Source organism: Maniola jurtina, chromosome 7 (assembly GCF_905333055.1).
Source record: "Maniola jurtina chromosome 7, ilManJurt1.1, whole genome shotgun sequence".
Lineage (NCBI taxonomy): Eukaryota > Metazoa > Arthropoda > Insecta > Lepidoptera > Nymphalidae > Maniola > Maniola jurtina.
In genome coordinates, this window is record NC_060035.1 from 316,387 (window position 1) to 342,116 (window position 25,730).

At 35.5% G+C, this 25,730-nt stretch overlaps 3 protein-coding genes across 4 annotated transcripts in view; 1 reads left to right on the plus strand and 2 right to left on the minus strand.

The window, feature by feature from the left end:
- Positions 1-253: 253 nt before the first annotated feature.
- LOC123866762 (SET domain-containing protein 4) lies at positions 254-1,843 on the minus strand. The gene has a single exon (XM_045908441.1). The coding sequence runs from the start codon at positions 1,632-1,634 to the stop codon at positions 264-266; it is 1,371 nt and encodes a 456-aa protein (XP_045764397.1). The 5' UTR covers positions 1,635-1,843; the 3' UTR covers positions 254-263.
- A 2,199-nt stretch (positions 1,844-4,042) lies between these two features.
- Positions 4,043-6,804, plus strand: LOC123866763 (mitotic spindle assembly checkpoint protein MAD2A). The gene is made up of 4 exons (XM_045908442.1): positions 4,043-4,269; positions 4,448-4,594; positions 5,083-5,279; positions 5,792-6,804. Exons 1-4 carry the CDS (start codon positions 4,200-4,202, stop codon positions 5,999-6,001), a joined length of 624 nt encoding a protein of 207 aa, XP_045764398.1. The 5' UTR covers positions 4,043-4,199; the 3' UTR covers positions 6,002-6,804.
- A 2,084-nt stretch (positions 6,805-8,888) lies between these two features.
- The window catches only part of LOC123866736 (pro-neuregulin-2, membrane-bound isoform), a 93,000-nt gene continuing 76,158 nt past the window's right edge, over positions 8,889-25,730 (minus strand). The window contains exons 2-6 of one of the 2 annotated variants that reach the window (XM_045908416.1): positions 20,212-20,380; positions 17,303-17,448; positions 14,608-14,704; positions 13,794-13,852; positions 8,889-9,436 (exon numbers count right to left, since the gene is read on the minus strand). In XM_045908416.1, coding sequence (XP_045764372.1) covers positions 9,414-9,436; positions 13,794-13,852; positions 14,608-14,704; positions 17,303-17,448; positions 20,212-20,380 — 494 coding nt within the window. In that variant the 3' untranslated portion in view covers positions 8,889-9,413. Of the gene's footprint in view, positions 9,437-10,203; positions 13,853-14,607; positions 14,705-17,302; positions 17,449-20,211; positions 20,381-25,730 lie in introns of those variants that run through there. The other variant, XM_045908415.1, reaches the window with a different exon arrangement.

The window sequence follows — 25,730 nt, forward strand, 5'->3', positions numbered from 1 at the left end:
AACCACAGTGTGCATTAAAAAATTCATTGTATAAGTTCAAAATTATAGGTGCCAGACGAGAAGAAAAAAAAAAAAATTGTAGGTACATAAAAAATGTTAAGAGCAAAGTTCGGAAACCTGTTCTACTACTAATTTAGCAGAGCTATTAGTATAAATTATAAATAGGCAACAGGTTTGATCTTTTAGGAAAATAGTGTAACTAGTAACAGGAGTGAAAAACTAGCTTAGCTTAGATTTATCAAATGAAAAACAATTTAAGAAATCTAACATTTAATAAACTTTTCTAATATATTCACATATTGACCCATGAGATTAATACAATTGTCTAAAACCATATTCTTACTAAAATTACACAATTTGTCAAGAGCTACACCTACATTTACAAGTCTATCTTTAACCATTGGTATTATAAATTCAATTAATACCCTATCATTAGAACAAATAGCTGCAGAATAAATTAATCTACTTATATCAAGATTTTGGTTGTAGTAATACTTCACAACCATTAATAAACCATAGAAATTAAAACTTAGGCCCCGTAAATCAATATACAAATCATTATTCAATCCATGGTTATTAATAAATGCTATTTGGTCGCTAGAAAGCTTAATACATTTAGAGTTTAAATACATATTAATTTCATCAAAACTAAATGATACAAAGTCAATTTCATTAGATGGTAAAAAGAATCCATATTCAGTTATCAATTTTAAATTATGACTGTCACCATAGCATATAAAAACCTGTGTATATGGATCAAAATTATTTTTTGTATAAATAGAAAACCATACATCAGAAAATATATCCTCATTTAGTTTTGTGACTGGTAAATTTGCTAAGTCCTTACTAATCATAAGTTTTGTCTCGTTTCTAGCATTTGGACTGTGGTTAATCATGTCTAAATAGGGGCACAATGATATCTTTGTGTTATCATTGACGAGGGATAAAATTGTACTATTTACATTTTGTAAGTCAATAAGTTTTGTCAAATCCATATAAACACATCTGGTATTTACTGTAAAATATGCCCATTCATATCTTGATAATGTAAAATATGATCTCAAATTTTGAACCTCATTATTATTGCTTGTTGTATTTTGTAAAACTTCATTAAAAAAATTAAATGAGGTCTCTATTATATTTTTTTGTTTCGTAATCACACACACAATTTCACTATCAATATGACACACTATTTCATTTGGCAGAAAGTATGGAACTGTGTACACTTTTGGTAGACTTTCTAAATAAATGTACCACTTGGAATTAGCGCCTTGCGCCTTTAAATGCATCAAATAGAATGCCAATAATGACTGGAATGATACTTTTTGCTTATACTTTACTAGACTGGATTTGTTCTCTAAAAAAATTCTACAAAACACGACATCCATTAATAAACTAGTTACATTTATGGTTAAATTAAGTGGTAGGCTCATAAGTTCTTCACCCGACGATATCTTCTTCTTCGTCAGGAGCCCTCGGCCCGTATCATTAAACATTGCAAATACGAGTTTCTGGCTACTTCGTAATCCATTATCCGCTAACCAGGAATTCAATAAAATTGAGTTCTTTTCATTATTGCACGTGTAAAACTGGATTAGCTTTTTATGTTTTCGTTTACGTTGAGTTCTTCCCATGTTTATTCGCGTAATAAACTTTAAATTGACAAAGTCGAATGTTTTAATTGCTATTATGTTGTACTTCAGTCGTTGTCATATCTGCTTTCCGTAGTTCTAACAATATTCGTTTCCATATTTATTGATGAAATAATTTTATTATGATATTTTTATTAAAATTAATGTATAAAAATTGAAACCAAAACAAATGAATGACACTAAAATGACACATGACGTACGCAGTACTGCCAATTCTTTAAAACCGTATGTCCATAGATTAGTAGACTCGTGTGTGTTGCTATGACGCATAACGCCTTCGAAAATTCGCCAAAAGTCACCTTTGGTAGAAAAAGTTAAAAGTCTCAGGAAATCAGAGTAGAAAACCAATACAATGTAAATTACTACTTTTTTCTGGCTATTTTTGGTTATTGAGAAAACAAAAAATAAAAACAGGTAACTAGTTACTCATTTTGAATTAACTATTAGCATAACTGTTTCTAACTTAAATATTATAATAAACCTACAACACTACATTGTCAATTTGAAATCATCTCTAGAACATCAAGGAATAACAAGTGTAAATTAAAAATTTATAACACCCCCGACGATCCAAAGTATTTGAGTTTTCCAAAACATCATTTTCAAATAAATAATTATGTATTTAGGCAACGTCCATCTTAACAGCTTGACATTTGTCTATTGACATAATATTATGAACCTAACGGTTATCTAACCTTCTTTTCTACAAGAAAACTAGAAAAGAGCTGATAACTCTTAAACGGCTGAACCAATTTTTTTAGATTATAGCTAAGAACACTCTCGATCAAGCCACCTTTCAAACAAAAAAAACTAAATTTAAATCGGTTCATTCGTTTAGGTGCTACGATGCCACAGACAGATACACAGATACACAGACACACAGATACATAGATACACACGTCAAACTTATAACACCCCTCTTTTTGGGTCGGGGGTTAAAAATGAATTTTAGAAGCAAGTTAACCTCATTCTTGAAGGTACAAATTACCTGTAAGATTGATCTTCACTTCATAGGTAAAAAAAAATTCAACAAAGACACTTCAAAAGTCGCTAAATTGGTAACACTGGACAGACAACGGTGACATATCAAATGAATTCAGAGACGTGCTACCTAAACATGATTGTGCACTTCAGCTTTAATTTCCTGCAAAAATAAATTCTGTTGCATTGGCATAAAGTCCAATTTCTAATACAATTATGCTAAGCGGAAAAACGAGCCGAGCGAGAGGTCTATAAATTGGAATGTGTCACTGTCTAATGGATTGCAAGCATAAAAAAATATTTTCTATGGTACGAATTATGATGTAGCTCACAAAGTTCTTATTCATTGTTTATTTAATTTCAAACAACAAGATTACTTTCTTTTGTTTTCGCAGTAATTTTCATACTGTTATCTTTATTTTATAATGTCATTAAAATATCATTTAGTTTAAAAAGTATTATAAATATTTTTTTAAATTAATAGGATGACAACACTGGGTGTCAAGCAAAACAATATGGCGAACATTCTGTACTATACTATACAGAAGTAGTAAGGTAACCATAATTTGATTGTTTAATGGAAGTGTTTTTTTCTGTTTATCGATAGATTTCTCAAAAATGAAGACTTAAGGCAAAAATGGATCGCTGTCGTTCCAGTAAATATCACCAAATATTCGGCAGTTTGCGGAATGCATTTTAAAGCGGAAGATTTTGCTACGGCTTCGTGTGCACTGAATTTTTTTTAAAAAGAAATGCTGTAACTACCATCAATTTTCCCAAAAGTATGCCTTGCTTACGAACTTCCTAAAACTGTTTAGGACCTAAACACATGCACCAGATTATACAAAATAATTTTACTTACCTATATTATAGGTACCCATACTTAACATGACTGGTACTTTTTCGCAGAACAAAAAAAAATTGAATTTCTCTACTTTTATAACTACAGCGCGGCAGACTATGGCCTAAACCTTTATCATTCTGAGAAGAGACCCGTGCTCAGTAGTGAGCGGCGATGGGTTATCATGATGATTCATCCTCTCCTATTCTCATATAATCCGTCAAATGTCTTACATCATCAAATCGTGTTGTCACCCTAATAGAAAGGGACACACTCCAATTTAGCGCTATCTCAATAGGCTCGTTTTTGGTGTCTCAGTGCACAATCTTGTTTAGGTAGCATGTCTCTGAATGAATTTTGGTTGGCGGTTGGCAGCATTGTAATGTTTTTTTACACGACGCTAGTCACACATCACAAGTAAATATTTTGAAAATATTTCCAGGCAAACATTTGTCCCAAGAAATAGTCCAACCTTACTATGCCATGTGTAGCCTAACCTTAACTACACAGATAAAACGTAAATCGAATTATAATTGTCGATGTCAAATAATGTCAATGCCAAATTCAATTCAAAACTAACGGTTGTTTTTGGTTTGTTTTACTGGTTTTGTAAACTTTTGTACGTTTTTGTGAATTAAATTATTTGTAACTAAACTTTTATAAATATTGAAAGTTGTAACGTAGGTATTAATTTATTCACTAATCAGTAATTAAAAGATAAAAACATGTCGCAACAGCAAACCAAGAACTCAATCACTCTTCGAGGTTCGGCACAAATAATCTGCGAATATTTGAGTAAGTATGTTTATTTCTTGTTTATTTAATTTCTATAATATGTACTTAATAACCTGATTCATTAAATTCGCACTTGGCTGGCATGGTAGAATATGGCCAAACTTTCACATTCTGAAAGGAAACCCATGCTCAGAAGTGATTCAGTATGAATTATGATGTTTCATATTAAATTTTTCAGATTTTGCGATAAATTCAGTGCTCTTTCAAAGAGGTCTTTATCCACCAGAGACGTTCAAAGCCCAGCAGCAGTATGGAATCACTTTGCTGCTGTCTGAAGATGCACTAATTAAGAATTTTCTCAAAAACCTTTTGACACAAAGTGAAGGTAAGATGGGTGATTCTACATCAAATTATTGTTTAGTTATTATATTACGAAATTAGCTTTGTGCTAAATGTGTACATCTGCCAAACCGCACAGTCCTCATTCCCCTGCTTTCCGCCACCTTCAGGTCATTGGCTCAGTGGGCTAGAGATTGTCATACCTATTGCCATTTAAGCTAGCTAATACTTTGAGCTATGCTGGTCGTTTTTGTTTTTTTGTGAATTTCCTTATTCTATTTTATCCCTGAAAGTGATACCCAACATAGCTTGCTCCATAGCACTCTGATCGTTTTTAATTTATGGCAGACAGGACAAAACTATAAATAAATAAAAATATTTTTTATTCAATTAAACTTTTACAAGTACTTTTGAATTGTCAAATGCATCTACCATTGGTTAGGGATGCCTTTCCTACCGAAAGTTTCCTATAAGTTTTCCTTGTTTTACCATGGAGCCTCAAAAAAATTAAATTTCACTCTTCTCGTATTCCAGAATGGATAGTGAATAAGAAGGTGAGCCGGCTGTCGCTCATAATCCTCAACGTGGCCAACAAGGAGGTGCTGGAGTGCTGGGACTTCAACGTGAAGTATGAGGAAGGTGATGTGGAGCTATCGAAGGAAAAGAAGGAGACACTTGGTAGCAAAGACTTGAAGAAAATCCAGCAGGAAATACGTGATGTTATGTTGCAGGTACAATGAATCATTTACATATTAAACTGATAACAGGTATATACCGCAATTGATTTGGTGTATTTAACTTGTCGATATTTCAACCCAGTTATAGTCACAGAGATTTTCATTCAAAAATACTATCCAAATTGCCAACTTTTCTGATGGGTTTTTCAAAAATGAAGCTTTCATTCTCCTTCCAAGTTAGTATGCTTCCTTCTTCGACTGTATCATCACTACCAAGTGAGATATTCGAAGGCTAACTTGAAATGGAATATAAAAAAAAATGTCTGCGTTTTTGATAGTAGTTGGATTTTAAGTTTTCAGTTTTAAGTAGGTATATAGATTTTATCTACTTTTTACTAGGAGTCTTATTTTTCTCTGTCTTCCTGTCTGTGTATCCTAGGTCACTAGCTCGTATACGAAATGAGTTACAAACCTGAAACTTTAGTTTTTGGTGTAGAATGTTGACCCAAAACTAAATATTGAATTGAAAATTCAATTAAATTATTTTTTGCTTGTTTCCATGTCAGGTAGCAGCCACGATATCCTACCTCCCTCTACTGGACTGTCGCTGCTCGTTCGACGTCCTCGTCCACGCCAAGCCTGACTGCAATATACCGGACATGTGGTCGGAAGCTGAGCCCGTGGCCATCTCCAACGCACAGAATGTTCAACTCAAGTCATTCTCCACCAGTTTGCACAAAATGGAGACTGTCGTTAGCTATAAGCTTATGGATTAAGTTAGGTTCCTTAGATAGAGCACATAACTCACAGGGCACTATCTCACTAGGACACCCGTGCTGGCACAACCAGGTCGCGCTACCAACAAAATGTTCACAAAATGTATCGGTACTAGTGGACACCAGGTGAGGTAACCTCCATTGTTGGTAGCGCGACGTGATTGCGCCACCACTGTGTCCTACTAGCGAGATAGTTTCACTTGGTTGCGCAACCAAGCGGAAAGTTAGCAATACTGAAAAAGCGATTATTAAGTATATAATATGAGCAATATTGATAATTTTCTGCTTAATGAGTCCCTGATGTTAGAGCAGTCACACACGGGCCGCTCGAATCTCAAGCAGTCATTGTCAACTGCTCATTTGGCCCGCCGTCAAGCTGCCCGTGTTACTGTATGGCCGCTCATGTCAATCAATTGTTAAACTTGTTTTAGAATTAGTTAATAGTTTTTGTGCAGCAAAATTTGTGGCTTTGTTAATTCAATAATATATTGTGTAAATAGAACTGTGATAGTATTTTAGAGTAATTTTAAGCATTTCTTAAACCATTTTTGCTGTACTACTCTACCCAGATGCTAAGAGTTATCCACAACCCTTTCCAAATAGATAGATAGTTAACATAAATTTTTTGCAACAACAACCCACAAAATCTTTTGAGGTGTTACTTTATAGCATATTCTGGATGGGGTATTATTTTTTTATAAGTAATATGTAATCGGCATTTGCATGAAAAAACGTTTTGATGATTTAATTCGTTATAAGAACTTTTGGTTTTACTTTTTAGATAATAAATTGTACAAATTTTAGTTTTTTTTTTTAAAGCAACTACCACAAATTATACTTATTTTGTGCAACTGCTCTGGCATACTACAGTAATGTCTACCTGTGCCAAAGGTGCCTGTCAACTAAAGCGGAGCAGAGATGTGCTCCGTATAAGATTATTGAGAGGTGAGGTTACAGGTGTAGATATTTGCGTCATCTCTGTGTAATCGGATTGGTCTGCTGAACACGTCTCAGCTTCGCTCCGCTTCAATGGACAGGCACCTCAAGTCTCCAGTATTTCACATTTGTGTCAAATGCTCTTTATGCTGACACAATTTACTAGCTGACAAGTGTCTCACCACTAACATTTAGTTCCGAGTACGCTCACTGCTGCTGTCAGCCCCAAAATGCCGAAAATCAAGTTGCTTCAAAAACAGGTCGGCAATCGCAAGTCCAGCGCACCTACTTGTATTAGGATAGGTCTGAATGACTCAAATTCAAATTATTTTTATAGACTGGCTATATTTTCTATAGATGTGGTAGAACGATTCACTGCGTATGGTCTATTTAGATGTGAAAATAAATAAAAATTAAGGGCCCGTTTCACAACGGCCAGACATAGGTACCTACTTTATCTAACTTTTGATTGGGAATCTGTAAAAATGTAAAATGTATCAGTTGGATAAAGTAGGTAACAGAAAAATGGTAAACAATCAATTAATTATCTATGATGGCGGGAAGTAGATGATCAAAATTAAAAATTAAATTTTGTTTTTCATTAATATTTATTATAACAAAGCACTTACAAAATAGCATTTAAAGAGTACAATAAATAATGTCTATTCAGCAAATAATACTGTACAATATCGTTAATATAACTTAACATTTCACTGTCGTATCGGATGCGCGTCTTTTATAAAACTTTAATTTAGTAGTTAAAAGTGTTTTTTTCAAAAGCTGTGATTTTTATAAACGTAATCAAATACATACATCAATCAAGAATCACTTTCTTTTATAAACCTAGTATTATCAAAAAAATTAGTTTTAATATTACAATTTGGTGGGATATTAGTCAGTGGGTTTAGTTATGGCTGAGTATTGACATATAAATAATAATCCTAATAAAAAACCTGTACAGATTTCCACTAAGCGCTACTAAAAATATACAAAAAACATAGTTTCAACTACCTACCTATCTAAGGCTTGTCTTTTTTGCAAAATCAAGTACTAAATGTAGGTATAAAGCATGGTTAAATTAAGGCCAAGTTAAGGCACAATACATAGGTTAGTATATTTTTTACCATTTCAACTATTTTGAGTAATATTAATAATAATATATACCTATATATGACCAGGTAACATTCACGTATTTGTCGGAGTATGTCCGACTAGTGTCAGACTCAGCAGACTGCCGAGGCAGACCGCCGGACGGGTCTGACACTAGTCGGGCATACTCCGACAAATACGTGAGTTTTAGCCGGCCATACATAGGTACATATTTATAGTAGGTACATTTTTTCAATAATATTCTAATTAGAGCCATATTAAGGTCGATAAGCCGTCGATCCTGGTTATTATCACACATTTATGATAAAAATCATAAAATCCTTCCCTAGTCTTGGTGGACATTATTCTAGACCTGTGCGTCTTTTTTCCTTCTATCAGGTGAAGATGTCAGAAGGTACAGTTCCTTTCTGGTAAAGAGACCGAGAGACCTTGTACCTGCGCAGTAGGTGATTACGTAATCTTTTTTGTGATATAAAGAGAGATGTATACTATAGGCGATCAGCGGTCGTTTTACCTAAAAGCAACTGTAGTTATTGAAAAATATTTGGATAATACAATATGCAGGTTTTTACAGATTTACGACATTATATACAGGGACGCTTTTCTATACTGTATACCTAAGTATATACTTATTTATAGCAACAAAGCTTTTCCAAATGGCAAGCTTTAATAAATTATGTAAAGAATGAATCAGACTGTCATTTTCGGTAGGTAGTACCTATAGTGCGCGACAGGTAGAGGCGGGTGTGCGGGGCGTCCCCACCCCGGTTGCCATCTCAACCTTTCGCGCACTATAGGTACCTATTCGTTTTCTTATCACACTAGTATTATAAAGGTGAAAGTGTGTATGTGTGTGTGCGTTCAGAGTATTTTAATAAAACATGTAAGTAGGTACCTAGTACCTATTCGTAAATACCCAAGTTAAAATTATTCGTAAAATTTCCTATTAGCGATGGTGATCTACCTTATAACATTTACCTGATTCTCATAGTATTCGTGTAATAATAAAATGTATTCGTATAATAAATTAAACGTAAGTAGGTATTCGTGAAATTTCCCATTTCTGAATAATTATAATTAATCTACCTTTCAGCTTTTACCCTCATACACATTACATAGGTATGTCTCATATAGATATAGAATTTATTCGCACGTAACATCAGACTTTCTTTACAAAGAATCCCTAGTTCTAAACTATATTATCGAGAGAACGCGAAATATTTTGGAAAGCATATTTATTAATGTATATTGTACTGAATGAACAGTCTGATTCTCCTTTATAGTTTATAATGCAGGAATGCATGTTTTCATAAGTACAAAATTAGTATAGTCGGCCACTCGTTCGTTCGCCAAGTCGCATTGTCGTTCACCATAATCGTTCTCCCAAACCTGAAACATTAAAAATATTAATACAAAATAATTAATAAATTATTATTTTCATGTTGTTGCCACTATTTTCAACTTTTTATATCAGTGTTGCTACAATTTCATAATTGTTATCATATTGACACTGATATAAAAAATATTGAGGGTATTTTTTTTATTTAAGCACCTACCCTCAATATTTTATACAGGTATAATTTGGTGAAAATGGAATATGTTTTATGCATTAATAAATACATCCATCTAAGTTATAAATTATATGATAATATATTTTTCATGCATGGTTAAATTTCTTGCTTGGTTATCTCACAACAAATAATAAGTTTTAGGTGAATGAAGGTGATTTAATGAACTAATTATGTGACCCCATTACAAAATATATTTATAGGCATGCTTCCCGTGAACATTAGTGGATGTAAAGAAGCATTAGTAGTTATGCTACATGAGAAGAATGATGAAAAAATGTAACAAAAATAAATTCAAAAAGACTCCCTAATTAAATCTAGGGGTTAATTTCACTTACGTTACACTAACATGACTAAAAGCTTAAGCTCATGGTTCATTTATTTTTAGTGGGTAGATATTAAAAAAAAATACGTTGCCAGTTACATTTTTTCTACATGAAATGAGTGCGGACAGCGAAAGTTTAGTGAACAACAACAAAAAAAAAGAAATTTTGAATAAAAATACGTACCGTTTTCCGTTTATTCCACCGTTTTCGAATTTTCAAGGATTAAGGAACGTGCAAATGAAAGTAAATAAAAAAACAAATGAATTATCGCCTTTCTGTTAATTCCAACACTCATTCTTTTATTGTGATTTTGGTATCCTCTTTACATTAAAACAATATTTTTCTTCTTAGTATTTGTTGTGAGACTAAAATTAGGTAAAATGACGTCATAAAAGACATACCTACCCATCGGTTTGAATTAAAAAAATTGAAATCCTGAAATGAAAAAATTCGTCATTCGCTTTACTGAAGACAAATCTAAAACCTAGAAATGTTTAGTTAACTAAGTCAATTAAGACGTCATTTTACTTAAATAAAAATTATTGTAATGCCCTACAATCCACAAACTGAATTAAAATAAATAGTCCCTTTTCTAGTTAATTAAAATTATATAATATAAATAGTGAACTTATAGAAGAACTTTATACAAAATGAATAATAGTAAAAACTACAACGAAACCGTAAATTGAATAATTTCGGTCCCCTATAGCGAGTAAGTACTTACAGTCATAGAATAATTAATGAAAAAAGTTCAACATTTATCCTCATGTCCAAAGTATTCGTACCAATTTAATGTATTCGTAAATAAATTAACTCATGTGTACCGTATTCGTAGTAAATAGGTATTCGTAAATAAAATATAAATTCTTGCTTAAGCATAATTTAAATTGTAGCTATTTTCCCTAAAATTGTATTGCCTTGAACCCATTTACCTACGCAATTTTCGTAATATAATACATATTCCGAGTTATTAATTACTATTTATACCAACAACTATATTTTATACCAAGTAAGCTTTAGTGCTTTATCGATAATGATTAATTTTTCTCAACGATAAATCGATATTCATATTTATCTTGGTTATTCCTTATTGCGTTCGAATAAAACCATTTTTTCATAAAAACTTAGGTATTCATTTTTTTAGCATACAATGCCGACCATTAAATCATTTGGTTCAAGATGCTACTGGTGCCAGACATCTAATTTTCTAAAAAAAATTAACACAACTATCCCACACCTTTTGTTACTCAGAAAATAAGCCACGTCTGGCTCTACCGGGATCTTGCTCTAATTTTATTATAATTTCATTAGTTATTCTCTGACTTAAGCAATCCATTCGTTCGTAACAAGAAAAAGTTGTCAGAAGACATTCGCTATATCCACAAGCATCCATCCAAATCCACACTCGTATAATTGTATACCTTTATATATAAAATTTATTTATATATTCCTATCTAGGGTTTTTATGTATTAAAACTGCTGTTTGACTAGGTGGAGTACATCGGGCTTAGGAGGTTAAAAACTGATTTAACTATTGTTATGTAGCTATTTTTTCGCTCGCTTTAAAAAGTTTTAATTATTCTTAGCAGTTAAAAATCTTGAATTTAATTATTCACAAAGAATAGGCAGGTATTAGCCAAAATTAAATGAAATTAAAAATATATTTTTAAGGTTTAAAAGCTGCCAATTTTTCAATTAAAATTATGCAAATATTGTAAGCAAGTAAATTAAATAATCATTTTAACAACTAGGCGAGCAGGGCGGGGTAGTCTGTTTATGTTAAGTGTTATCAAAAAATCCTATCCTAATAGATATGTACATAACTTGCAAGTCTCTTCATCAGAATAATATTATTTACCTACTAAAATCAGTTATCAAACCTTACGAGTTAATAACAAAATAAAAAAATTGAAAAATTACAAATAAGTGTAAAATATTTACAACTTCGAGTACAAATCGAAAAATACACGTGACCTCTTACGTCAGGAGTAAAACGTAACATCTGAATGCAGAAACACATCCGTGAGCTTAGTATGAGATTTTACATCTGACTAACGTTGAAATATTCGTGAGTCGAAACGAATTAATAACGTCAAGGTAAAATATACATAAAAATACTTTACTTAAGTTAAAAAATTCAGAATCACCTATTTTAATTTCATAATGGTGTCGATTCTGTCAGCATTTTGCTAAAAATTCCTTTATATTACACTTAGAGAGATGTGCTATTCTTAAATGAGGGGTCTAACTTAAAATTGAATGTGACAGCACTAAACTATACAATTTAGATTTTAGAGAACAAAAGCTGTTCTGTTGTACGCACTAAATATCGAAATTAAGGAACGTCAACCTAAAATTCTGTAAAATTAGAGAGGACCTCTCGAGGTTCTTCTAAAGTCTGCTTATTATCCAAAAAACACGAGTTTTGACGAACGGAGTCTTTTTATTTGAGTTCAGATTTGTTTTATTTACTTGAAGTGCTAGCTGTACCTAGATATATGGTCAGGCAGTTAAGACCATTTTACTTTAACGCTGAAGTATCGATACTTCAGTAGCTACTATCAGCATTGCATGGTGAGGTGTAAAATCTTATACTAAGCCCAGCATTTTCATCTTCATTTTATTTTGCATGAGCAAACATAAGGCTAATAGAACACAATGGCTCTTTAGCTCATGAAAATTATTTGCATTAATAGTTATTTATTAACTTCGGAGTCAGTGGAAGATATTTTTTCTGACCTACGCTTTTGCATGACCGACAAAAGTTACGAAAAAAATGTATCAGTGCTAGTTATATTTAATAGTTTACTTAAAATTATAATCTCACTGGGCCAGCTATTCATAAATTATATATTTTATATTAATCTACAATAATTTAAAGCTTTTACTGAAATTAAAGGGTAAAGGGAAGTCAAACGCGGCAAATTCATGGTATAAAGGACTATTTTCTATTATAAATAAATAGAAGAAGCTACATGTTTTCTCGTTTAACGTACGAGACACACGAGTTTCCAAACAGAAAAACCTAAAATGGCCTTTCAAACAGCTGGCCCTAATAACAAAAACTTGCAATCACTTATGCAAATAATTAAATATTATAATATTCAAGCATTGTCTAAATTCGCTAAACGTCTGTGGACTATGAAAATATTTTATGTACGTATCAATATACTTACTTAAAAAAAAAACTTTTTTAATAACAATCATAGAAGAACATAAAGTGTTGGTTGGAAAAATTTAGGATCATAAAATATCTTCATAGTCTTACAGAGATTATAGTGAAGACATAAAACATGGATGTAAATAAAATAAGTACCTACCAGTTTTTGTATAAAATATGTAGTGTCAAAGACGATATAAAATGCACTTAGATTGTAACAATTTCAAGAGAATCTGGAGGTTTATATGACATTCTCTCACTAGGTATATTGGTAGGTTATAATGCACAGTTGCAATAGAAATGCCATGAATTGAAGGGGGCAGGCACCAGTCAAGTGAATTAACAACAAGTTTTGTATTCACAAAATCAGGACACTTATTTAGGCTGAGATCTATAGACCGCACTTTAACTTTGCTCAGACTTAAGACACTGTTAAAACGAGAGAGCGTTATACCGCTGGCATAAATCTGTCTCGTTTTAACTGAAACTTAAGTCAGAGTACGCTGTATAGATCTCAGGCTAAGACCTCTGAACGAATATTTCCACAGTCCATGTTTTATGTCTCCCGCCCAGTGCGAGCGATGCTAAGATAAAAATGGAACAAGGTGGGATGCGCCCGCGCCGGCGCGACGCTGGCTAGCAGTAGTAGGACGTGGAGAGGCCCAGCTTGCACGTGTAGGAATGATACATACTGTTCCTGTTCAACACGTCCTTGACCTCGCAGCGTTGCCCGGTGAAGCCTTCCAGGCATCTGAAAATTCGTTGTCGTAATGAGCACTGGTGCTGATTCTGAGCGCAACTTTTTAGAGGATTTGCTCACTCACTGGATTGGATCACTTTACATTCTTACCAATGTAAAGTGATTTCCTGTCAAAGTCAAATCATTTATTCAAATTGGGTAGGTATTGTACTCCTATGATTGTCAATTATTGAATTTACAAAATTTGACAAAAGTGGAAATAATTTACGTACCTAATATAATTATTATTGTTACCTACCGTAAACTTTTTCCACTTTTGTCGAATTTTTCTTTAAATTTCTCTTTATTGTTAAGTACAACTAACTATCTGGTACAAACAAAAAAATATTTAATGATTTTAAGCTTATTTCATGGTTTAACGACATATTGCAGATACAAGTACATATATCAAGTAAGGATTAATTTGATGATTTTTTTGCCGATATTTCGACCGAGTTTCATGATTCGTGGTCACCTGACGAGATCTGACAAGACAAGGGAATTTCCTAAACCTAGGTATAGGATAACTCCCGTAGACCTAGAATGGTGCTGTAGCAATAGCTAGGCAGGTAGCAATTGCCACTGCAGCTTCGCTAACCGCTGAGTTATGTCGGTTACTTGTGGTTCTCCTACGGATCTCCTAATTTCTGATTTGATCACGTAGAGTAACTCCAAGCACAGCTCTCTCCATCGCTCGTTGCGTGACTCTGAGCTGTCTTATGAGGCCCATAGTTAGCGATGATATAGTGAATATTATTTGTACTTACTTGCAAGCTTGCTCCTGAACGGCCTCAAAGAATAAACAAGTGCCTCCGTTGAGGCAGTAGGACTCAGGGTCGGGCATCGGGCACGGGGCGCCAGTGGCTGCAATCAATCGAAATCATTTGTTAATACGAATTGAGAACAAGTACAATACGATAATGATAAAACCGCACTTACAACAGTTGACTACAGCTCAATCAAAATAAAATAAAAAAATATCTACTGGATGAATTGGGCTGGGAACTTAAATCCACGTGGACGAAGTTGCGAGTAATCAATTATACATAGGCTGCACTAAAAGTATCGGGAATGGAATATTTCCACTGTCCCTGCCATATTAAAATCTTTTTAATTGGAAACTCCTTGGTTTTAAAAATCGAATACCATTTATTTATTTAAAAAAAGATTCTCGGTCTTTTCACAAGGTCTTGTCGAACTTGTTTAGTCGTTGAGAAAATGGAATTGACTCGAGAAAATTCAAGAGCGATGATTTATTATGACTTTCGAAGTGGTTTAACACAAAAACAGTGTGTTGACCGGATGATTTCTGCATTTGGTGATGAAGCCCCATCTAATACCACATGTTATCGCTGGTTTGCTGAATTTCAACGTGGACGTGTCAAGCTCAGTGATGATCCCCGTCAAGGTCGTCCAAAAACTGCAGTCACCCAAGAAAACGTTGATGCTGTGCGTAAGCTGATTGAAGAAGATCGACATGTGACATACCGCGAAATTCAGGCAACTTTAGACATTGGCATGAGTCAAACACAAATAATCTTGCATGAAAAATTAGGTGTAAAAAAGTTGTTTTCCCGATGGATACCGCATTTGCTCTGTGAAGAGCAAAAAGCGGCTCGCGTTACTTGGTGCGTCAGAACTCTCGAAAGATTCCACGTAGGATCCTCAAATGCTGTACACAACATCGTATCAGGTGACGAATCCTGGATATACGCGTACGAACCCGAAACAAAAAACCAGTCACGAGTTTGGGTGTTCGAAAATGAGTTCAAGCCAACAAAAATTGTTCGTTCACGAAGTGTTGCAAAAAAAATGGTGGCCACGTTTGTCTCCAAAACCGGCCATGTTGCGACTATTCCTCTTGAGGGACAAAGAACGGTTAATGCAGAATGGTATGCTAGCATTTGTTTGCCACAGGTCGTTTCTGAACTCCGTAAAGAGAACTACAACCGCCGCATCATCCTCCATCACGACAATGCGAGTTCTCACACCGCGCACAGAACAAAAGAGTTTTTAGAGCAAGAAAACATAGAATTATTAGACCATCCGCCGTACAGCCCCGACCTAAGCCCTAATGATTTCTGTACTTTCCCTAAAATAAAGAATACATTGCGTGGTCAGAGATTTTCATCACCTGAAGAAGCTGTGGACGCCTACAAAACGGCCATTTTGGAGACCCCAACTTCCGAATGGAATGGTTGCTTCAATGATTGGTTCCATCGTATGGAAAAATGTGTCAAATTTCGCGGAGAATACTTCGAAAAGCAATAAATACATTTTTAAATAGTAATGTTGTGTCACTTCCTTGATTCCCGAAATTTTCAGTGCCGCCCTCGTAAAATAAAACTTTAAACAAATGAATAGTAGGTATTTTCAGTCTAAAAATCTATTTTGCACTAGTTACTTGCACAGTTCTGCATATTTTAAACTGTATTCGTGAGTCGTTCAACGATGATCCTCACATTGACGATATTCGTAATAATTGTATAAATATTATATTCGTAAATAAATAATAATATCGAATGACGAACGCATTCGAGAATAAAATCGACGTCATCATTTTTATTTAAGTATTTATTTAAATTGTTACAAAATTACAAAGACAGAATATATGATACACTTAATTAAACAAAGGGCGACCTTATCACTAGAGTGATCTCTCCCAGGTAACCCATAGGTACATTACGAACCTACAGAACTGTAAGACGGGGAGTATATATAAATTATATATAGGTATTTGTATAACATTATATTATAAACCTGCAAATGGAGATGAAAATAGGAAATGAAAGGAAAACGTTATGTTCGTTTTTAAGGTTACGTATCTGAAGAGCGCCAATTGGACCCTATTAATTAGGTACTAAGCTTCCGATGTCCGTCCGTCTGTCTGTGTATCTCATGAACCGTAATAGATAGAGTTGTCACAGAGTATGTATTTCGATTGCCGTTATATAAAAAAAAATATTCAAATCGCCGCCATGCATAATCTTGTACGATGGTAAGGTAGGACCCTTTGTGTGCGATTCCGACTCGCACTTGGCCGGTTTTTCTAACCTAGGTACCTACTCATGCGAAAGGTTTAAATGCCGATATCTTTCGGAACGATTGTTTATTCATTACGGGTAACTGATTTTATTGGCCTTTATGCATTGTTTGTTGACATTCGCAGAATTCGCTGGGAAGTGTTTGCATGCGTGCGCGTATGATGTGTGTCGGTAAACTGAACCGGTACCGGAGCTCAATAAACAATAGCACGTGTAGCGCGTCCCGTTGCCGGCTTTGCATACTGTTATTGGAAAACTTCTTACGGGATAGTCCCTTCTACTGTCTACGATCAATGTTTTCCAAAGATTGAATATTGTGAGGGAATAAAGACGTTCTATAAGATTGGCGTCCATTAGTGTTCCCGGGCAGCCGAGCCCACCGCCCCTGCATTCGTAAACTAGTAGTTCAGTAACTCACGAGTGTCTGGCGCCATGGTGGCCGGTGGCAGCACGCTGATGTTGGCGGCGGCGACCGCGGGCGGCCCCACCGCGCCCTGCGCCCTGCATTCGTACGTCGCGGAGTCCTCGCGACGCGCATGCCTTATCACTAAAACCGAGCGCCTCCTGAAAAATATAACCACACAGTTACAATCAAAACAAGACAAAGTTAAACATCTTAAAAAACTAACGGTGAATAGCAGCGCCCTCTGGTAGCTGCTCTGGGATCATATCTATGTAATGCAAAAAACTGCATGAAAATCGGCAAAGTAGTTTTTCAGGAAAATGGAAACAAAAATTCACAAACAAACACTGTCATAACCTCTAATACTAAACAGCCCAAACACAAAGTATACCACCTCAGTTCAGTATTGGGTGATAAGTTGGGTTGGGTGCTGAAAGAGGGTGGTAAGGATGAAAGTCTGACAACCCTTAGTGAAGTGAACTCATGAAGTTGTAGGTAGGTGGTACTATAGGAACATCTAGTTCACCGGCAAACGACCCGTGAAATTGCTGTTCGTATCATTCATTTAATTATCTTCCACAATTAGGTCTTGCAACAATCGCCCCCTCTTTAACATTAGAGCCTTTACAAATGTGCCAACATGTTTGCCACTTGCCTTGTCTTCATCACTGACTTAGACTCTCTTTGTGCGTTTGATTCGTGATTTTATACACCCTCACATCACAGCACATTAAATTTATTTCGCCAATATTATATAACATATACGCCAATATCACGTAGATTAATTAATTAATTAGTATTTATCAATGCATGACTTGCTCAATCCTCAAATGTGCCCAGAAATACCTTCCTACACGTTACAATGGCGCTCACACGGCTACCCATATTATAAATGCGACAGTGTGTTTGTGCGTTGGTTTGCCCTTCAATAACGCAACGGAGCAACGAATTGACGTGATTTTTTTTACATATTATATAAAGACCTGTGTGTGTGAGTGACATAGGCTACTTTTTATCCTGGAAAATCAAAAAGTTCTAACGAGATTTTTTTAAACCTAAATTCACGCAGATGAAGTTTCGGGCATCAACTAGTTTTTTTACTGTATAGAGGTCCATTTTACATTCATATTTTGTGTACCTAGTATCTCCTACGAAGTACCTAATAAAATTATAAAATAATTTAGTCGACACTTAGATGCGCCGACTGTAGAAAAAACCTGCCGACCTGTGTTGGAATGTGTGTGGGGGCTCTAAGATCATTTTGTGTCAAAGATCTGTATCACCTTAGGTCAACGACAGTCTGTGCTCGCTATTAATGCAATGTAATCTGTTTGCAGTAATTGACTGTTGCACATTCCTAATGTAAGCACCATATGAGCGTTGTTTCATTGCGTGTAGGTCTCTGTAATTGTACCCATACCTATTATATTGCCAAGGGTTCCCAAAGCAGATCAGTTTCCCTCATCTATGTTATTTAACAACAGAGACTGGTTAATGCAAGGTAATGGCTTTAGCTCAGTGCTGCTTCAGGACGACGACGCTAGACCTCATATTTCACGACAGACGGTCGCTTAATTAAAGGAGCTGCAATTGAAATGTCTCCCATAATCACCATACTCCTTGTTACCTTGTTTCAACAGATTACCACTTTTTCGAAATTTAGACAATTTCTTGCAAGAAAAAAGAACCAATTCCGACGATCTAGTTTATTTTATTACCAAGAAAGGAGTAGGAATGTTTTCAGACACAATATGATGGGAATGTCTTTATTCCACCATAACTTCTAAGTTCTAACCGCCTGAACAGATTTGGATGTATGGCGTATCATTAGGATCATCCTAAGCGATAATAATTATTATTATAAATTTCAAAAAATTAATAATGTTCGTGTTTTATAATAAAATTCAACTTGGACTTACCTACCTAGGATTGAAAGAAACTCACAATTTCTAGCTTCGATTTCATGTACTTAGATATTATAAGAGTCCCTAAATAAATAAAGACAAAAACTTGGCTACCTAGGATTGAAAGAAACCCACAAATCACAACATTGAGAACCCTTGCATTACACATCTACTCAATCTAGTTCTGGATCAAGATCGCCAGTTTATTATAGACAAATGAATTAGGTCATTACAGTAGAAATAATATTATGACACTGTGTACGAACTACGAGTGATTTTTTCTTCGAATTGTGTGAGCTAGATTATTTTGTAAGCCGAAGAGGCCTGATTCATTGTGTTTTGGGGTAATTTGATGAAGAAGCTTTATGTGTTCTGAATACCTATAAAAGTGTCAGAGCAAACAAGCGCTGTACGTATAGTGCGTGATATAGGTTGACATGGCAATGCCCCGCACACCCCCCGCCCTCGCCCGCTGCGGGTGACGTGCGACAAGGCGTCCCCCGCCTCATACCCCGATTGCCATCTCAAGTTGTCGCGTACTATACCTATTCTAAAGGCAAATCTCACTAGGACATCAGTGGTGGCGCAACCAGTCACGCTACCAACAAAATGAGCTCCTCACTTGTCCGCTTGGTTACGCATCCAATTTAGACGTCACTAACTAACAGATACCTGATGTTGTAGGGAGTAACTCGAGCTACTTTTATCTCAGAAAAAAAATTAGGGTCCCGTGCAAAAAAATTGAAACCCATGAAGAACTATGCCTATCAACTAATAATTTTATTCTCAAGGAGCAACGGACGTGATTTTTTGTATGGGTGAGTTAAAGACCTGGTGACTGGAGAGTGACATAAGCTATTTTTCATTCCAGAATATCAAAGAGTTCCCATGAGATTTTAAAACCTAAACCCATGCACAGAAAATTACTGTACAAATATACTGTATAAAGTACAAATTGACTGTACAAAATAAACGATACTTTTTCTCGCGTACGAAGTCGCGGGTATCAGCTAGTCTTACCTATAGTTCTGCACTCGGAATCTCCTTAAAGCAATGTCAGCGACGGGCCGGCCGTCCTTGTACCAGGCTATCCGGGGCGGAGGCCTGGCGCTCGCTCGACACTCGAGCTTCACCTTGCCGCCGCGCGTCGCTCGCACGGACTGCATTGGCTCGATCCGTGCTGGACTACCTGGAAAAAATCATACATTGAGCAACCGCCGAGTTTCTTGCTGCTTCCACAAGGACGGAAAGGCATTCCGAACTGGTAGATTCACTTGACTATTCGAAAGCAAGGAACCAAAAGCTTAATTTGCTATAATTCGCTAAAACATTGAAGGCTTAGCGGATTATATCAAATCAAGCTTTTGGTTCTTTGTATATCATGGACTTCTTCAAAGTAACGCAGCTGCTTCTATAAAAGATTCAGAAGCAGTTGTAAAGGTTTATTTGAATATAAATCTTTTTGTTTCTAATTATTGGAATTCTATAGGAAATTATAAGAAATTAGTCATGTACAGTTTGAAAATCTCTCGACGATTTCATGAAATGAAGCTGTATATTGCTTGGGCTGATACTCTTTTGAAGTTAAACGCGGAGTGATGAAATGCGCGGTTACACAAACGCCTCAGACGTACCTACTGCTTCTACCAGCAAATAAATAGATCGGTAAATCATCCACTGCGCAAGTTCAAGGTCAAAGTACTCTAATTTTATTTCACGGTATGTGTTAGGTAGTTATACCTAATTTTTTTTTTTTTGGTGATAATTTTGCTTTCTCAAACGAGTGAACCCGAATAGTAAAGCATAGAATACTAACACAGTAAAGAATCGTAATCTATTACAAGAGCCAGTTTATTTCAGAAATAAAAATTTCTTCCTTCATGGAAAAACATTCAAGAACAATAGGTATCAGAAAACATTTATTGTTCCCTGAAAATGGTCTGAATCTGAAATATACCTTCAAATATTTACATACCAACGTTGTGCAATGACTAATGCGATCTAGTTTTTGGGATTTCATGAAAACACAAACATATTCTCGAATAAAAAACCCATTTGTCACAGTCGCAAAGCCCTGCACTCTTGTTTACCTTCGTTTGCCAAAACGACACGAAAAACCAGAATATTTTTCTGTTACTATCACAATTCACGAGCGTAGTACGAGAAGATTTCCACTTTCTCACCTCGCGAGCACTTAAGATCGAGTCGCCTTCAAAAGTCCCGAACTAAAAATAAGTCCCTGTCATTAGGCCAATGGCCTTATTATTTCGTCTGACGAGTAGCATATGTAAGAGCAGAAATAACACGTATTATCTAAACAGGAGTCATTGGACACACCATGCAGGGCGACAAAAAATATTGGCTCAGTTTCAACTGTAAAGGTGAAAAATGTTAGCAATTAATTTACGATATATTTGGTAGTCTCACTTCAGCCCGATAGTCTTAAATCATGTCTCTTGTGAAACGATTTAAAAAAGGTGGAGCCATCTCATTTCTCTGGGAGGAGATATTGTGGTGTTTGGTTTCAAAACATTGGCTATGATGGATGCAAAGATGGACTCTGAAAATCCTCGGACGATAAATTAAGAAATTTCCGTGTCGCGGGAAAAATTTGGGAGAAAGCGTTTTACTTTTGCTAGAATATCTACCCTAATGCGTCAACTCTATTAAATGCTTTCCGAAAGTTTTTGATTTTTGCACTGCAGAAAGGCTCGAATCAACTTCAATAAGTATTCTTCAAATATTTAATTAATTTGTCCTTAAGGTACAAACCCTTTTCAAATAATCTGGGTGAGTACCATAAGCACATGTATTCATATTAGCCTACGGACGTCCACCGTTGAATATAGGCCTCCCATAGTGAGCGCGACCACATTCTGAAACTCTGAGCCAATGCCTCTGAGATTATTAGAGTCTTGTTATAAATTTATAGACGAGCGTTTAGCTGCAATCAGACCTGCTAGCAAGTGATGATGCAGCCTAAAGAACCAGGTCAACATTTTTTTTCTTTTTTTAATACAGGGTCTGTACCCGTACGAACACTCGTACGGGTACAGACCCTGAATCATTATTTGTGGTACGATAGTAGAAAGGTGAAGGAGGAACCAGGGTCGAAAATTCTTAGGCACACTCTCCAAAATATATCCTGTAGAATTACCGACAGACAGGCAACTTTCAAATCTGTATAACCAAATGATGTGGATCCACCCAGTTTAACTAGGTACTACGTAAGCTTCTATAAATCAAGCTATTTCAAGACTCCAGCACGTCACAGCTTACTCATTCACAGTCATAGACAGGAATGACATTTCCCACAGGTCATTGCCTCAGAAATTGAAGTTAGTAATTAGCGAGGATCGTCACAGACAATCGTTTCGTTCCACTGAAAATATAAACTGCATTACGGAACTTGGATGGAATTAATGCGAGAATCGCAATTCATCCTAATCATAGATTTTAATTTTCCTTACTTTACTTACAAGGAGCGGTGATAGCCCAGTGGTTGGGCCCAGCCTTCTTTTCGGGAAGGCGGAGGTTCGATCTCGGGTAATTAACTGAGTATAACTTTTCAAAGCTTTGTGCATTTTAAGCAATTAATTAATGTCACTTGGTTTAGCGGCGAAGAAACACATCGTGAGAAAATCTGCATATATGAGAGTTTTCCACAATTTTCTCAAAGGTAGGTGAAGTGTGTCCTATGTAGGTATATGGGACTATGACCAAAACCCTTCTCATTCTGAAAGGAGACCCGACCTGTGCCTATTGAGTTGATTACATGGGTTGACGATGATGACATATAACTTGATTTTCCCGTGGCTATGTCCGCGTGGATTTAAGTTAGCTGTATAAATCCTGTAAGATAACTTTGTTTTTCTGGGATAGGGCTGAGTAGTGGCTGGCGATGAGTTGATGATGATGATGGTAATGATTTTCATACATTCCTACAGCGGTCACCACTGAACCAGATAGGTGTTTTAATTCACTATAGGAACACGCTTGACCACAATCACACCTGATGGAAAATGATGATGTGGCCTAAGATGGGACACGTTTATCTAAAAGATACTTAAATTCACTCTTGTTTTACAGATACCCGGATTGTAATTGGTAGGAAACAGATCACGAAAGAGTATTCCAAATCTTAGCCATGCGTATAAGCAATGATGACACAAAATGTTTCGTGCGTGTAGATGGAATTTCGACGACATAGGAAAGGAAACTCGCCTGACGTTCTGGGGTTTGGTAGTAAAAGGTGAAAGGGACAAGATCGAAAAGCTCCTGAGCAACTAGTTACATTAATAATCTCCCAAATGGAAATGGACCAAACCAGCGCTCTCATTGATAATCCGCCCAGTCCTTAATCTCACGAGATCATCCAGCATCTTGGCCGGCATCCAGATTACCTGTGCGATCCAATTTAGTTTCCGTTCAGGATGTGGTTAGCTATTTATAATGGAGTGACGACCAACTGATGACAACGCGCGTGAGTTAATTGGCTCCCCGAAATTCGTGAGACGCGGCAGAGAGATTTAAAAGGTAGAGCCGCTATCAGGTAGGTATTAATCTTCATACAAACATTTTCATGTCAGTAAGGCGATCTAACCATTTCATAGTAAATATACCATTGGTAGGGTTTGAGAGCCCACTGCATTAATATCCCGAGAAAACTAGAGCCAATCTAAGAGTGAAGTATGTGGATGCAAATAGAGTCCAGTCTAGTGATGGGCATGATTGCTACTTTTAATTCAATTTCATTTGGTGAAATTATTATTTTTCTTCACAGTGATATTACAGTGTTTTTTCTATTTTCGAAATGACAATCATTTGCTGTGTAAAAACTAGGAATTATGATCAACATCAATAAATTTTTTGTGAATTTTCGCACTTACGTGAATCACTTTTGCACGTATATTATTATAAGTGCGAAAATTCGCTTTTTGTGAAACGTAGCAAACGATTGTTTGCCACTTTAATTGAACTAGATGTTTTTCCCTTTCGCAGCGATGTGAGTGTTCTCGCTCGCGCGATCTCAAGCCACGGTCAGTTACCGTGCGGGATTAAATGTGATTTTCAATTTTGCAAGATTTTCAACTTTGCAAGATTTTACTACATGAATATTCACAGGCTTCTCCAAATAAGCTAGCATATGGCACATAATGAAAAGACGTTTCACATGATTTTTTACATGTTATCTGTGAAATGGTCTATCTCTAGTCCGGTCTATCAATAATAAATTTGCATGTCTTTGGACGTGAAGGAAATTCTTCCCCGTACGATGAAATCAAGATGAAATGAAATCATCTCTTGCATAATGCGAAATGATTTGTACACTGTCGCGACATATCGTTCCATTAACGGGATGATTAACCTTGTTGTTTTAGTCGGAAAGTGGAGCGGGGAAAATTTTTCAGTGCAAGTACCTAATAACATACTTTTTAAAATGAAGTGGGTTGTACCTACTGAAAGGAGGGTTGCATACCTTTTAAAATATGTCGAACCTAAGTATATGGTATTGTATTCTGCCAATCCGCACTTGCCTAACGTGGGGACTATGACCTAAACTCAGGAATGGGTCCGCGCGGCGATAGCTTGAGACTTTAAAATGATAATGATGATACTGTATTTGGGCTTGATATAAACTAAGTACTTTTCGGGACCTAAGCCTTGCTAATGTTGAAAAGATTTCATAAAGACTCTTCTCAGACCTTAGCGCGTTTGAAGCCTATATCATATTTATAGAAATCTAACAATTCTGACCATCAATAGGTGTAAAATATATCTACTTTGAATTTGATTTTGCGTTTGTGTTTAAAAGTATGATAAATGGATAGTTAAATAAATTAAAAGAGTTTCCTAACCGGAAAACAGCCTAAGCAACAAAAAATAATCGAAGAATCAAGTTTCATTTCGCCCGAAGTGAAGTCCGTCTGTTATAGTTAGGTCACAGCTTATGACTTATCATTTTTATGCTTTATATATTCCCTACATTCAAAATATTTTTATTTTCCTTAATCTCTCACTAAACTTATTTCTATCCATTGATTTAGGTACCGAAATTCGCAGAAATCGCCTTACAAAAAATTTATTACAAATATCAACACAAACGATGTGGAGTAGATGCCAAAAACATGTCTTGATAAATCCTGACCGATTTGTAAACTTGTTATAATTAGCCCAAAATGTCGTTGTACGGATAAGTGAGATAAACGTAGGTAACTTTCAGCACTTTATTTTAGTTTTGTACTAAGAAGTAAGGATCAATGCGTTTCATTCATATTCCCACGTCAGTATGTAGGTGAGTCCATTGACAGGGAAAGAGTGCTTTTGTGGCTATTATGAATGGAAATAGGTGTCTACACCTACTTAGGCGTAATTGTAGAGTTAAGAGCCTCAATGGGCTGACGTCACTGTTATTGGCAGGTCCATTATGGTTATCTATTTCGAATTTCTTTACTTTACGTAGAAAAAATGCTTGTATAGCAATAAATAGTGCAAGGAATGAAGTTTCGAGTTCTACCTTAACTCTTTGGTTAGATTTT

What these genes read in the sequence shown, in the direction of transcription:
- LOC123866762 (XM_045908441.1), bottom strand. Translation starts at nt 1,634, where the DNA reads ATGGGAAGAACTCAACGTAAACGAAAACATAAAAAGCTAATCCAGTTT.
- LOC123866763 (XM_045908442.1), top strand. Translation starts at nt 4,200, where the DNA reads ATGTCGCAACAGCAAACCAAGAACTCAATCACTCTTCGAGGTTCGGCA. An exon ending in AATAATCTGCGAATATTTGA is followed by an intron (nt 4,270 to 4,447) that starts GTAAGTATGTTT and finishes TAAATTTTTCAG; the next exon opens with ATTTTGCGATAAATTCAGTG. An exon ending in TACGTGATGTTATGTTGCAG is followed by an intron (nt 5,280 to 5,791) that starts GTACAATGAATC and finishes TTTCCATGTCAG; the next exon opens with GTAGCAGCCACGATATCCTA.